Here is a 15,774-nt window from a genome sequence, read left to right as displayed (position 1 = left end):
GTTTTACTTACTGATTTCTAGAGCCCCATGGTTATGAGTGTGCTTCCGCTTCATAATGCCTCCTGCTATGGCAGACATCCTTGACATCTGGGCAGTGGATTCACAGATAGCATCTGATGGCTCCATACCCGTGGATTTCCTTTTGCCCACTGGGATTTATATCCAGTTGGAGGTACCTCGGGAAGCTACCATTTCCTATATTAAACAGGTATGTTATCAGGCTGAATTTCTATAAACATAGCTTACTTACTATATCACTTAGGGGAAAATGTTCCTCCATTTTAGAATGTTATTAATGTAAATCATATGGTAAATTTGAGAGAAGTTTATAAGTCATTATATTTTAAAGATTTTGATCCATACTGTGTCTTGGATCTTGTTTATTGGCTATATAAAACATTCTCATTCTCACTCCCACTCACTTTTAATTTTTAAAAAAATCCACGTGTGATACCTGAATGAAGACAAATTAGTTTATGTTAGCTGGTTTGAAAGGCTTGTTCAGGTTATCAAAAGGAATTTGACATTGTTCTAGAAAGTTTTATTTTGAGGTAAGATCTTTGTATGAATTGTCTTTGAGCTTATCACGTTTATTTTTCCTCAAGTGATTTTTCGTTGGTTGTCTCTTCTCTCCTTTTCCTTCCCTTTCTAATCCCCATTTCCTGTCCCCATCCCCACTATTTTTCATGGTCACCCTGGGGGAAAAAAATGTTTTCTGCTGTTCAGTAGATTTTTTTCCCCCAGTGATCAATGCTATGTCCTCATTTGAAAGCAAATTCTTTCACATAGCAAGGCTTGCATGTTTTGTTGGATGATTTTTTTCAAGCGAATTGATGAGTACTATTGATTTGTGAAGATTATGACTTGTAAGTAAAATTATTTTCCTAAACTTTCTCTTTAATGTTTTTCAAATAGCTGAACCCAATATGGAAATTGGGGTTTATGACATATTTAAGAAAAAGTATTTATGACAAACCTTTTTAAAACGCTTGACTTTGGACAGCCTTTTAACTCTTTTCCAAGCTTCTTCATCAGAGAGACATAAGAATTCTAGAACTGCATAATCCCTTAAGTGAAAAGGGATCACTTTTTAATTGTTTTGGGCACCCTACAGGGGCAGATAGTACACTTATTTTTATAGTCACAAGTGACAGGTATGGATGCCTGTGGCTATAGCTGAAGCTGAATTAACCATTGAAACCATGCTCCTTTAAAAAAAACTTATTGTTGTAAAATACGTATAACATAAAACTTACCGTAGGAGTCATTTTTAGGCACACAGTTTCTTGGTATTAAGTATATTCACAGTGTTGCCCAATCCATCACCACTATCCATTTCCAGCACTTTTCATCATCCTAAACACAGACTCTGTACTTAGTAAATAATAAACTTCCCTTCTCCTAGTCCCTGGTAATCTCTATTCTAGTTTCTGTCTATATAAATTTGTATATTCGAGCTACCTCATGTAAGTGGAATCACACAGTAGTCGACCTCTTGTGTCTGGTTTTCTCAGTTAGCATTTGTATATATTTTAAAAGTTCATTCATGTTGTTACAGGTATCTGAATTTCATTCCTTTTTAAGACTGAATATTATTTCATTGTATGGATATACCACATTTTGTTTATTCATTCATCTGTTGATGGACATTTTGGTTATAACCATCTTTTGTCTTTTGTGAATAATGCTGCTCTGTACGTTGGTGCACAAGTATCTGTATGAATCCCTGCTCTCCATATGTTGCATCATATGGTAATTCTGTTTTAACTTTTTAAGAAACTGCTAAACTTTTTTTTTTTTTTTACAATGACTGTACCATTTTACTTTCCCACCAGCAATGCAAAAGGGTTCCAGTTTCTCAAAATGCTAGCCAACACTTGTTTTCCTTTTTTGTTTTTTTTTTTAAAGTAATAACCATTCTTATGGCTGTGAAGTGGTACCTCATTTTTTTTTTTTTTTTTGCGGTACGTGGGCCTCTCCCTGTTGTGGCCTCTCCCGTTGCGGAGCACAGACTCCGGACGCGCAGGCTCAGCAGCCATGGCTCACGGGCCCAGCCGCTCTGCGGCATGTGGGATCTTCCCGGACCGGGGCACGAACCCGTGTCCCCTGCATCGGCAGGCGGACTCTCAACCACTGCGCCACCAGGGAAGCCCTCTCATTTTAGTTTTTATTTGCATTTCCCTAATGACTAATGATTTCAGGCATCTTTTCATGTTCTTATGGACCATTTGTAGAATTGTCTGTTCAAGACCGTTGCCTATTTTTTAATTCAATTGTTTTTTGTTGTTGAGTCATGGGAGTTCTTTAATGTATTCTGGTTGGTAATCTCTTATCAAACATATAATTTGAAAATAATTTCTCCTATTCTGTGAGTTGCCTTTTCACTCTCATAATAGTGTGCTTTGATACAGAAAAGTTTCTAATTTTGATGAAGTCCAATTTACCTATTTTTTTAATTTGTTTTTTGCCTAGCATCAGTTTCTCTTGTTTGTTTCATATAACTGAATCTGAGGATTGGCCACGATTTTTATCCCTCAGCTGTTGACTTTTGTCCTGGTTGCAGTTAAAATATGTAATCCACCTTGTGTTTGTGTGGTGACCTTTTATGTGATCTCATCCAGGAGACTTCAGGGGAGATCATGAGAAATTGATTCTGGTCATCCTAACAGGACAGTGCTAGTTAATGGAGATAACTCTGGTGAATAGAAAAGAATTCAGGACAAAAATAATGTAAATTTTGTATGGAGGTGATAGATGATACATAATTTAAATGTTCTTTTTTTTAATTAGAAATTATTTATGTCCACCAGAATGCTAAATATGGAAGTCTTCAGTGATTCTTATTCTTCATAGATTTTCACATTTAATACTTTTGTTTATATAAGTGCATTTTTTTGCATTATACCATTATATTGCTTTACAAAAATGGGTTAAATACCATTCATATTCTCTTACAATTTGCTGTTTTTAAAAGGAACCAACCTTAATATATCTCGTATAGCTTTCCATGTTACCGTGTTTTTCTGTTTTATTTTCACAGTTCTGTAATATTCCGTAATTCACTTAACTGATCCCTTATTGCTAAGCAGTTTGCTTGTCCTCAGTTTTTGAGTTTTCCAAAGAGTGCTGCAGTGAGCATCCTTGTAGATATATCTTTGTACACTTGAGCAAGTATTTCCATTTCAGAAAATGTCTTATTACTTTTTCCTGCAGATGTTATGGAAACAAGTTCATAATTACCCAATGTTTAACCTCCTTATGGAAATTGACTCCTATATGTTTGCATGTGTGAATCAAACTGCTGTATATGAGGAGCTTGAAGATGAAACAAGAAGACTCTGTGATGTCAGACCTTTTCTTCCAGTTCTCAAATTAGTGACAAGAAGTTGTGACCCAGGCGAAAAATTAGACTCAAAAATTGGAGTCCTTATAGGAAGAGGTAATTAAAAAAATTCTTATTTTGAATTTTTAACATGTTTGTTGCTATCTGTATAAACATGTAGTAAGTATGATCTGAGACCTTGCTTTACAAGGTGTGGTCCATGGACCAGTGCTGGTCTGTACATTGTTACCAGTCTGAGATAAAGTAAGTATAGAAATCGAGAATAAACTTCTCTAGCAATGTGATATTGCCACCACATCCAAGGGTGTGTGTATTTTTTATCTTTTTCTTTTCCACTGACTTAGTTTTTTAAATTTATTTATTGAAGTATAGTTGATTTACAATGTTGTGTTAATTTCTGCTGTATAAAGAAGTGATTCAATTATGCATAAATATACATTCTTTTCCATTATGGTTTATCACAGGATATTGTATATAGTTCCCGGCGCTATACAGTAGGACTTGTTGTTTATCCATTCTATATATAATAGTTTGCCTCTGCTAGTCCCAAACTCCCAATCCATCCATCCCCCTCCCCTACCCCTTGAAAAACCACAAGTCTGTTCTGTATGGCTATGAGTCTGTTTCTGTTTTGTAGATAAGTTTTTTTATGTCATATTTTAGATTCCACATGTAGGTGATATCATATGGTGTTTGTCTTTTCTTTCTGACTTACTTCACTTAGTATGATAATCTCTTGGTCCATCCATGTTGCTGCAAATGGCATTATTACATTATTTTTTATGGCTGAGTAGTATTCCATTGTGTATATATACCACATTTTTTTTATCCATTCAACTGTCAACGGACATCTAGGCTGTTTCCATGTCTTGGCTATTGTGAATAGTGCAGCTGTGAACATAAGGATGCATGTATCTTTTTGAATTATAGTTTTGTTTGGATATATGCCCAGGAGTGGGATTGCTGGATCAAGTGGTAACCCTATATTTAGTGTTCTGAGGAACCTCCATATATTGTTTTTCACGGTGGCTGAACCAAGTTACATTCCCACCAACAGTGTAGGAGGGTTCCCTTTTCTCCACACCCTCTCCAGCATTTGTTATTTGTAGACTTTTTAATGATGGCCATTCTGACCAGTGTGAGGTGATATTTCATTGTAGTTTTGATTGGCATTTCTTTAATAGTTAGCGATGTTGAGCATCTTTCATGTGTTTGTTGGCAATCTATATGTCTAGTGAATTATTTTTATTTTATAAAAGTGTTGTTTTTTGCAAACTTGAAATAAAAAAGTTGTTCCTTTGCCTCAGGTACTTTGAAAAGCCCTTTTTAAGAGATGCATCTTAAGTTTCTTATGAACTACCCGTCTAGTATGAACGTAATTTATGCACAACTCTATGCTAACCGAGACTTTAAGCTGATTGACGTTTCCATAAATTTTACTCCATAAGTAAAATTATGTTTTAAGTAGAAGTTACTTTTATAGCAAGTCAAGATATATCATGCCCACATTATTCTTTGCATATTAATTTCAGGGAGAATTGTGAGTAACACAATAAACACGGAGCAGTCTCTCTTGCTGTAGTAATCTTAGTTAGATGTCTAAAGGGCCAATGGTATCCTGCCTTAGACAGGGTATTAACTTGAATTTGCAAAGTGCAAGGGATTACTGAAGAGGAGGCTTAAAGTACAAAACCAAAGATATCTGAAGAGTGTTGGATCTGGATTGGCTACCTGTATTGATCACATTCACTCTTATAGGATAATATAGTACCATCCCCTTTAAGATAGTAAGTACCTTTAAGATACTATTCTTTGATCTTGACCTATAGTTAATTCAGGCTAGCTAATGATTACACAGTGGGACTAAACTCTTCCCTTTGAGTACTTAGAACAGAAGCTTGTTTATTTACTGAATGACACCCTGGTATTTAAAAATGTTTGATTATTTCAGATGTTAGCTAGTTTGCTTTGGCAATGACTTTTCCCCCCATTAAATAGGCTTGTAATTGTATACCATACAGATTTTTCAAAAATATATTAATAGCTTAAATAGAAAGCATTCCTTTCTGTTTTTTAGAGCTCCTAAGATTGTTTTTAAACTTTTAATTATTCTCCATTAGTAAAAATTTTTCCTCTGAATTAAAGTATATAAAAGTACTGAATTAAAGTAAAAGTAGAAAGAATAAAAAAATCACTTAGTTTTATCCAGGACAAGAATATCCACTAATAATATTTTGATATAGTTCTTTTTAAGCAGTTTTGTGTGCATGTTTGTGAAAATATTGTTTTTCTGTATTTTTCTGCTGATATTTAGGGAAGCTGTAATATTTGACAATTCAAAAGGTTAGCATCACAGAGAGAGTTAACTTTTATGAGAATATAGATGTCTTTTTGAGATTTACCATCTTCTCAAAACTTAGATCACTGTGCTTTCTTTGGGTCTTGATCTCCAAAGCATATGGAATCATTAGCCACCATTATCTGTACCTAAGCTTGTCAGATTTACCAAATAAAAATACAGTAGATCCATGGGATACTCTTAATGCCAAAAAGTCATTCACTGTTTATCTAAAATTCAAATAGAACTAGACATACTGTGTTTTTTTTGTTTTTTTGTTTTTAAATTTGACAACTCTAACTTCACCCTACTAACAGCACAGAGATCTAATATATATTAGAATTGAATTTCTCTTTCTATAAACAATGTACCATATTTCATTTAGTGTATAAAGCTTATTGTACAAAAATTTTTTTATGCAATGTGCCCTGCAATTTGAATGACTAAGAAAATGCCACGAGTGTTTTATTGCATTGAATTAAACAGTTTATAAGCTCTTAAAATTTATAAATTGTACTTTAGACCCTCAGCAGTTTAAGAAAGCTGGCCTTATGATCATATACACAAATTCAAATGTTAACAGTCATTTAGGAAGTTGAGTAAGTCTGTTCTGATGTTTTAGAATGAAATTTTACTTTAAATACCTAACAAGTCATTTTTTGCAGTTACTGATTTGTATGTGATGACTACAACCGGGACTTTGTGAGCTCATGCCTCCTGGGAAAACAATGAACAATTATTTCAATTTAACTTCAGGAACAAGTTTGCTGCCTCCTCCTCCCCAGCGAAAACAATAGAACCTTTACAGACATAACTGCCCTGACGGGTCTAAAAATACCTTTTCCTGAAAGATGATATGCCTAATTATTTCATTTTCTGTTTATTCTAATAATTATTTATAGAGCTACTGCTGGGGTTCTGATTATTCTCTGTAGAGAAGATACTTGTTACTCCTGCATTAATTTCTCCAAATACCCAGTATTAAATCTTGATCAGAGGATTTTGTCAGCATCCTGAAAAAAGTATTTGAACACTTCCTTTTTCTCCTCACCTATCTAAAGCTGTGGCATACCTTAAAGTGAAGGAAATACATAGTCTGTAGGATTTTAACAGTATCTTCAATATGAAGAAATTGTTCATTCAGTACTTTTTTAATATCAAAAATTTATATTTGACTGTAAACTATACAGTACTCTTATCTTAAAATTTAAGCTTTGCTATCAAATTTTCATACCACAAGACATATAGGCAATTAACTAGGCTTAAAATTAAATTCCTTCGCCTAACTTTTTATTTTTGGCAAAGTTTCTACTTTTAAGAGATCTTTATAGTAGTTCCCCAATTCAGGCTTCATCCATTTCTTCCTTTTTCTTTCTTTTTTTTTTCCTTCCTTCCTTCCTTTCTTTTTTCGTTTTAATTTTTATTGGAGTATAGTTGATTTACAATGTTGTATTAGTTTCAGGTGTACAGCAAAGTGAATCAGTTATACATACACATATATCCCCTCCTTTTTTTTTTTTAGATTCTTTTCCCATATAGGCCATTTCAGAGTATTGAGCAGAGTTCCCTGTGCTATACAGCATGTTCTTATTAGTTATCTATTTTATATATAGTAGTGTGTATATGTCAATCCTAATCTCCCAGTTTATCCCTCCCCCTGCCGTATCCCCTGATAACTGTTTTCTACATCCATGACTCTACTTCTGTTTTGTAAATAAGTTCATTTGTAACCCCCCTTTTTTTTTAAGATTCCACATATAAACAGTATCATATGATATTTATCTTTCTGTGTCTGACTGACTTCAGTCAGTATGACAATCTCTAGGTCCATCCATGTTGCTGCAAATGGTGTTATTTTGTTCTTTTTTATGGCTGAGTAATATTTCAATGTATATATGTTCCACATCTTCTTTATCCATCTCTTATTGTTTGTAGATTTTTTGATGGTGGCCATTCTGACCGGTGTGGGGTGATAATGTCATTGTAGTTTTGATTGCATATCTCTAATAATTAGTGATGTTGAGCATCTTTTCATGTACTTTTTGGCCATCTGTATGTCTTCTTTGGAGAAATGTCTGTTTAGGTCTTCTCATTTTTTGATAGGGTTGTTTGTTTTTTTGTTATTGAGCTGCATGAGCCATTTGTATATTTTGGACATTAATCCCTTGTTGGTTGCTTTGTTTGCAAATATTTTCTCCCATTCTGAGGGTTATCTTTTTCTTTTGTTTATGGTTTCCTTCTGTGCAAAAACTTTTAAGTTTAATTAGATCCCATTTGTTTATTTTTGTTTTTTATTGTCATTACTTTAGAAGGTGGATCAGAAAAGATCTTGCTTCGATTTATGTCAGAGAGTGTTCTGCCTCTGTTTTCCTCTAAGAGTTTTATAGTATCTGCCCTTACATTTAGGTCTTCAATCCATTTTGAGTTTATTTTTGTGTATGGTGTTAGGGAGTGTTCTAATTTCATTCTCTTACATGTAACTGTCCAGTTTTCCCAGCACCACTTATTGAAGAGACTGTCTTGTCTACATTGTATATGCTTGCCTCCTTTGTTTTGTTGTTGTTTAAAATATTTATTTATTTATTTACTTATTTATTTTTTGCGGTATGTGGGCCTCTCACTGTTGTGGCCTCTCCCGTTGCGGAGCACAGGCTCTGGGTACACAGGCTCAGCAGCCGTGGCTCATGGGCCCACCCGCTCCGCGGCATGTGGGATCTTCCCAGACCAGGGCACGAACTTGTGTCCCCTGCATTGGCAGGTGGACTCTCAACCACTGCGCCACCAGGGAAGCCCTAAAATATTTATTTATTTTGGCTGTGCTGTGTCTTAGTTGTGGCACACAGGATATTTGTTGTGGCATGTGGGATCTTTAGTTGCAGCATACAGACTTCTTAGTTGTGGCATGTGGGCTTCTTAGTTGCAGCATGCAGAGTGTTAGTTGTGGCATGCATGCAGGAACTAGTTCTCCGACCAGGAATCACATCCTGGGCTCCCTGTATTGGGAGCGTGGAGTCTTACCCACTGGACCACTAGGGAAGTCCACTTGCCTCCTTTGTTATAGATTAGGTAACCATTCATCAGTTTCTTAAAAAGCAGATTGTCAGAGATTGGGATTTAGTGAGTCTGGGATGTATGAAAGAAATCTGTACTTTTCAGTTGTCTCTCATAGTTATGTGAAAAGAGTCCCTTATTTATATTATATTGAAAAAAATTACCAAAACAATAGCAATTGCAATTCAACAGTTTATATTGAGTGTTTATACTTGAGAACCACAGCACTGAACTTGGGTAATGTGGTCTTTGTCTGCTTGGAGCTCACAATCCAGTGGGAAATAATGGATCAGTAAGCCGACAGTTACAATACAATGTATAAGCTGTTATAAGTCAAAGAGGGTCACTTAAATCAACTGGGTGAGTCAGGGCCTTCCTCTTTGCAGACAAACAGCTAAACTGTGACTTAAGCGCTCATTAGGAGTTGAGTAGGTGAAAGGAGATGGAAGAAGGAAAACCAAGTGGGAATGGCATATAGGAATGATGGCCTATTCAAGGAATAGAAGAAATTGACTATGATTTGCTTAAGGGGACGGCTAGGATAAGCAGGAAGTCCAGAGAGGCAACCGGCTTCAGAGCATGCAGAGCCATCCAGGCCGTGTAAAAAGTAGAGATTTAATTCGTAAGAGCAATTGGGAAGCTATTGAAGGGATTTAAGTAGGGGAGTAACATCATCAGATTTTCATTTTAGAAAAATTATTTAGGTTGGGGAATGGAAATGGATTGGAGGGATTAAGATTGTGAGTAGAGAAATTAATGAAAAACTGATGTAATAATTAATCCATGGGAGAGATGATGGTAGCTAGGATTAAGGTAATGGCTATAGGACCTAAGAGAACTAGACGGAGTTGAGAGACATTTAGAAAGTGGATTAGACATGACTTTTAGTAGATAAAGGGAGATAAAGAGTTTGATTTTTGTTAGATGTATCTATTATTAGGTATCCATTTCCATGTCCTTATCTGTAGTACTGATGATCTGTGAATAGAAATAGTTTGAACAGTGCAAAGGAAGAAGCTCTAAGATACTTAAGGTAGTTCGCTTAAATTACAGTTCATTCACATAGCTGATTTAGAGTAATATATTTTATTCCAGATCTAAAACTATCCAAGAAATCATATTTTACCATCAAGATTTTACCTTTGTTGTATTATGGAGCTTAAACATTTTAATTTTTCTATATTTAATACCTCAAATCAATGCTAATATTTATTTTAGAAATAATGACTGTTTTAATAGACGTAAATATACAATGCAGGTAAGTCTACTATCAAGATAACACTCATTGATGTGCATATATTCAAATGATATAGTATTGATTTGGCCCTAAAGAATGAAAAGTAACAACTTGCCGCACTGTGCTTCCCTCTCCAACACTATGAAATGCTGTTAATATTATCTCAATTTTCAAGGCAAAAATTTATATGCATTCTATATTCTTTCTTTTGAATTTGCATAAAAGGAATCTTGCGAGACCCATTGTGTCCCTGCTTTATATATTTAATATATCTGGGACTTTTATCCTAACAACACAGATCTACTTCATTCATTTTAGCACTTGTACCACTCTATCATGGTATATGGATGTATCTTAATTTTTTTAACCAGGTCTTAATGATTATCTTTAGGTTATTTCCAGTTTTTTGTTTATTATAAACAAAGCTACAGTGAACATGCTTGTACTGATAATCATGTTATCTGTACAATTATTTCCATAGATTTGTGGGAATAAACAATCATGCAAATGAGAACAGAGTTTTTACTCAGAGCTTGCTATAATAAAGGAATTTTGTGTTTGGCAGTGAGTCAGAGTCAGGCAGGGGAGTGATAAAGTTTTATGGTAGAGAAAGTGGATGGCTTTCATGTATGCCTGATGGAAGTTCCCAGCAGGAGGAAGTGCAAGGTGGGCTCACGAGAAGCTGGGCATCTTACGTGGTTGGTTTGGGGAACATATTTGACTTTCACTAGTTGGTCCTGAGTCTCTCAGGTTGCACTTCCTCTTGGTGGAATACCAGGGTCAAAACGTGTGTGTGTCTGTGTGTGTGTGTGTGTGTGTGTGTGTGTGTGTGTGTGTGTGTGTTCTAATAAATATTAAATATGCCTATTTCTCTTCTGTCCCTTCCAGCTTAAGGTTTTGTCCAACTTTAAAATGTTTGCCAATCTGATAGGTAAAAATTAATGCACATATAAAAATTTATACATGTTCTATTATTTTAGATATCTAGAATTATTTATTAGAATAATTATAAGCTTATGAACAGGCTGTTATATAGTTATCTTCATGGCAGAAGTGGTTCATAATTCAGTACAACAAAAAATAGTTTTATGTTTATGAGATTTTTGACTAACTGATATGCTATAACCATTGTTGAAAAATCACAGTAAACTGAAAGTTTATAAAATTGAAGTTTACTGAGTTTTAAGTAATAACTTGAGTTTTAGGCTTATTTGTAAAGTTTTCAGAGTCTTAGCCTTTCTTAAATATTTTACATGTGATTTACTTGATTTGTAAAGAAAAACTGGCTTTTTCATATGTGGTTTTAAAATAGTACTGTGAATTTCAGTGATTATCTTTTTTAAATTGGTAACCAGCTATATTTCTTTAAGAGGTTTCAAGTTTGTATTCTTTAGAAATCTAATTGTATGTTCATCTTCTATACATGAAGTTCGTTATTTCATCTTGAATATTTTTTATCTTTCATAATATTCTCTTTATCTTTCATAATATTTTCCTTTTCAGTTTTGTTGGCTTCATAAAAACCAAGCATCCAAATTATCTTTTTTTGAGTATATTTTGTATTCTCTTAGCTACTCAAAATGACACGTTTAAAATTTTTGTTTAGGTTTGCATGAATTTGATGCCTTGAAGGATCCTGAGGTGAATGAATTCCGAATAAAAATGCGCAGATTCAGTGAGGAAAAGATTCAGTCACTTGTGGGATTGTCTTGGATGGATTGGCTAAAGCAAACCTATCCACCAGAGCATGAACCATCCATTCCTGAAAATTTAGAAGATAAACTTTACGGAGGAAAGCTCATTGTGGCTGTTCATTTTGAAAATTGTCAGGTAGTATTATATTATTTTAAGAAATACTTTATAATAAATTTGTGAATTTTAGCAAAATGCAGCACCAATGTTAGAGGAGGCTGTTGCTCACCTAGTAAAGACTGACATAGATCATTTTTAGATTTAAGATGGAAATATATTTAGGATTATATGTGACAACCTAAAGTGACACATCCTTTGCACATACATGGTTTTTTGATGCATTTTTGTCTAGATCGGGGTCTGCAAACTGCAGTGGTTTTGAATGGTTTTTATATTTTTTGTGGGATGTAAAAAGCTCAAAGAATTTTGAAGGATGTTAAAAAGAAAAGAAAGAAGAATATGCGACAGATACTCATATGTTGTTAGCAAAGCCTAGTTCTTTAGAGAAAAAGTTTGCCAACCCCTGGTATAGATAATGTTGTTTAATGTAGATATAATTTTATTTTCTCATGTGATTTTTCTCTTGTTTATAAAATGAAAGGTTTGATCAAAGAGCTCTTTTTTTCCATTTTCTTACATTTGCATTCTGTGAATACGTGAACTAAGTGCCGGTTCGGAATTGGGCATTATAATAGAGTGTATATACAGTTAATCTGTATCTGAATGTTCATAGCAATTTTACAAACTAGATTATGCTACTGCCTTTGTATGAAGTGTGCTCATTTTATCATCTAGTCTCTGGCCTTGGAATTAGGGTAGGAGTACAAGGATATTTTGTTTTGTTCTTCAGTTACTGTGATAACAATAACAAAACCTTTATCAGTAGCCCTTCTCTGTTAAGCACTTTACTATGCCAGGAATTATGAAAGGTATTTTTGAAATATATTCTCTACTTCTCACAACAACCCAATAAAGTGTTGTTATTTTAACCCCATTTTATAGTGAAGAAACTGAAAGGGAGAGAAGTTTGAGTTCTTTTGTGCCCTGCTTCATAGGTGGTCAGTGGTAGAGCCAGGATTTTTTCCAGGTGTTTCTCATTTTATCAAGTCGGCCTCCTTGCCAAAAACATGTTATTAAGTATTTGTTAGGTCATATGTAAAAAAAGGATCCTACATTCAGGCATTTTGCAAAGGAAGTTTGTCTAGAGAAAAAAAAAAAAGAAAACAATTTGTCACTCTATACTGAGATATGTTGAGACTCAAGTTCAATTTAAGCCAAGAACTGGATATCATAAAGTGTAAAGATCAAATTTAAAATACCGCTTAAGGAATTCTGCATTGTTGAAAGAGTTGAAATAGGGAATTTTACTGTTAAAAAGTGATTAGAATTCAACTTGAAAATACCTGCTCCGAGCAATTTGTCCATCTAGGTCAGTTTGAATTTCATCACATATGGGTCAAACCTCTACTGGATATACAAATTTTAATGTGATCATCATTGTAACAAAGTATATGTGAAAAGAAGTGTTTTGAAGTTAGAAGAGAAATATAGATGTAAAATCTTATTGGATTCAAGCAGTCATAGAACTTAACGGTGAAAGGAGTTTAGACATCATCTAGGCAGACTCTTTATATAACATAATAATTCTTTTTACCATCCTTTATATCCTGCGTCTCTAACCAAATACATCCAGTTGCTATGGGAGCCCTCTGCCTACTGAAGTAGCATGTTTTCACTGTGAGCAAGCACACATTTAAATTTTGAATTAAAAAAATTAAATTCAAACTAGCTTTCTGTGACTTCTGCTCATCTGGTTATACTTTCTTATTTAATATGTATCCATTCAATCTCCCTTTATTCTACATGCCAGATATTCAGATAATTGGAATATAGCTATCATATGTCTCCTTAGTCTCCTTTTCTTTTGGCTAAATACTTCCCAGGGATTAAACCAAAAATTCTTAGAGTTTTTGATCATACAGAATAGTAAATATTTAAGTCATGAAATAATTTTAGGAAGTCACATAGAGTTTATAGATTTTTTTAAAAAATAAATTTATTTATTTTATTTATTTATTTTTGGCTGTGTTGGGTCTTTGTTGCTGGGTGCAGGCTTTCTCTAGTTGCGGTGAGCGGGGCCTACTCTCCATTGTGGTGCACGGGTTTCTCATTGCGGTGGCTTCTCTTGTTGTGGAGCATGGGCTCTAGGCACGTGGGCTTCAGTAGTTGTGGCACGTGGGCTCAGTAGTTGTGGCTCATGGGCTTAGTTGCTCTGCGGCATGTGGGATCTTCCCGGATCAGGGCTTGAACCTGTGTCCCCTGCATTGGCAGGTGGATTCTTAACCACTGCGCCACCAAGGAAGCCCGAGTTTATAGATTTTTATTTAGGCTATTATTGCTTTAAAAAAAAACCAACCCCCATACCGTAATTTATTGCCAGCACTATTTCATAAGTGAATAAACATTTTACCATCAAAAAATAGGAATGACAGAATCTCAAAATAAAGGATGTTTGGCAACTGACTCCATCATACATGCATCTCCCCGCCCCCCCCCCCCTCAAATTCTTTAAATTCTCATTTGGCCATTTCACCATCACTGCTGATAACCAGCATTGGGAAGCAGCATGTGGGAACACTAAACTAAAAATGAGATGAACTGTAACAAGGTATTCATTTAGGTTAATAAATGATTTTCCAGGATTGGTAGGGGAAAGAAAATTTACTGGAAATTAAATGTAAAGGATGTACATGTGTAAACATTATGTATAGTTGTGTACACTGTAGTACTTAATAATAAGTACAAATGTAAAGAGTGGTTTTTTTTTTCCAGTGTAAATACAAAATTGCTTCTTTTTTCTACCCCCGTTTTTAGGATGTGTTTAGCTTTCAAGTATCTCCTAATATGAATCCTATCAAAATAAATGAATTGGCAATCCAAAAACGTTTGACTATTCATGGGAAAGAAGATGAAGTTAGCCCCTATGACTATGTGTTGCAAGTCAGTGGGAGAGTAGAATATGTGTTTGGTGATCACCCACTAATTCAGTTCCAGGTATGTGTTTTAACTATCAATTTAACATTTATTTACATTTAGTCATGAATTCTTTGTGTAGATGTTTTATGCAGGGAATTGATGTGCCTCAGGTTATTTTTGGAGTATAGTGGAGTTTAAATAAGATATGTGCATTGCGACACCCCTTCCCCCAGCATAAGGTATGCTATTTAAAGAAGCTTTGCCTTCAAGAAACTTGAGGATATTTTTGTTGAAATTACATTTGGAGACCAAAAAATGGTCGTTACATAAAGAATACTGGGTTAAGTGCCAAGTTAGAGGTAAATAGTAACAGAATTTTAGGAAAATATGTGATTACTCTTTCTTTAAAAATTTATTTTATTTATTTATTTATTTTTGGCTGCATTGGGTCTTCCTTGCTGCGCTCAGGCTTTCTCTAGTTGCAGCAAGTGGGGGCTACTCTTCGTTGCGGTGTGTGGGCTTCTCATTGCCATGGCTTCTCTTGTTGTGGAGCAAAGGCTCTAGGCGTATGGGCTTCAGTAGTTGTGGCACACAGGCTCAGTAGTTGTGGCTCGTGGGCTCTAGGCTCACGGACTTCAGTAGTTGTGGCGCATGGGCTTAGTTGCTCTGCGGCATGTAGGATCTTCCCTGACCAGGGCTTGAACCTGTGTCCCCTGCATTGGCAGCCGGATTCTTAACCACTGTGCCACCATGGAAACCTGTGATTACTCTTATTTGTTATTTTTGTTGTTTGTTTTAAGCAAGAGGGATACAGGCATGCCAGTTATTAAGTGATGTCTGTTTGAGAAGGAGCTCTGATTTATTACCAGGTAACGGGATTTTGTATCCTCCCCTTCTTTTTTTTTTTTTTCTTCAGATTTTTAGTGTAGCCCTTAATCCTTGGTTTAGTAGGTAGAAAGTCTAGCAGCAGTTATAACCTCTGTGCACAGCTTTGGCATCTGTGACATTCTGACAGTAAGTGCTTGAACTCTAGCCCATGAGAGGAAGAATGAAGATGAAAAGTGCTTGGTGGTAACATCTAAGTACTGACTTCTTCCCTTCATGTTCTGCCATCTTTTTTTTTTTTTTTTTTTTTTT

General features: G+C 34.9%; 1 protein-coding gene across 4 annotated transcripts in view; it reads left to right on the top strand.

The window, feature by feature from the left end:
* Nucleotides 1-15,774, top strand: part of PIK3CB (phosphatidylinositol-4,5-bisphosphate 3-kinase catalytic subunit beta) — a 180,484-nt gene that overhangs the window by 83,320 nt on the left and 81,390 nt on the right. For all 4 annotated transcript variants that reach the window (XM_024750733.1, XM_024750731.1, XM_024750732.1 and 1 more), the window contains 4 exons: nucleotides 22-208; nucleotides 3,214-3,439; nucleotides 11,576-11,799; nucleotides 14,536-14,715. In XM_024750733.1, the coding sequence (XP_024606501.1) occupies nucleotides 56-208; nucleotides 3,214-3,439; nucleotides 11,576-11,799; nucleotides 14,536-14,715 (783 nt within the window). In that variant the 5' untranslated portion in view covers nucleotides 22-55. The remainder of the gene's footprint in view (nucleotides 1-21; nucleotides 209-3,213; nucleotides 3,440-11,575; nucleotides 11,800-14,535; nucleotides 14,716-15,774) is intronic.

The sequence above is a fragment of the Neophocaena asiaeorientalis genome, unplaced genomic scaffold (assembly GCF_003031525.2).
Source record: "Neophocaena asiaeorientalis asiaeorientalis breed wild unplaced genomic scaffold, Neophocaena_asiaeorientalis_V1.1 scaffold276, whole genome shotgun sequence".
NCBI classification, from domain to species: Eukaryota; Metazoa; Chordata; class Mammalia; order Artiodactyla; family Phocoenidae; genus Neophocaena; species Neophocaena asiaeorientalis.
The sequence above is the reverse complement of the archived record's forward strand: the minus strand, read 5'-3'. Positions and strand labels throughout refer to the sequence as shown.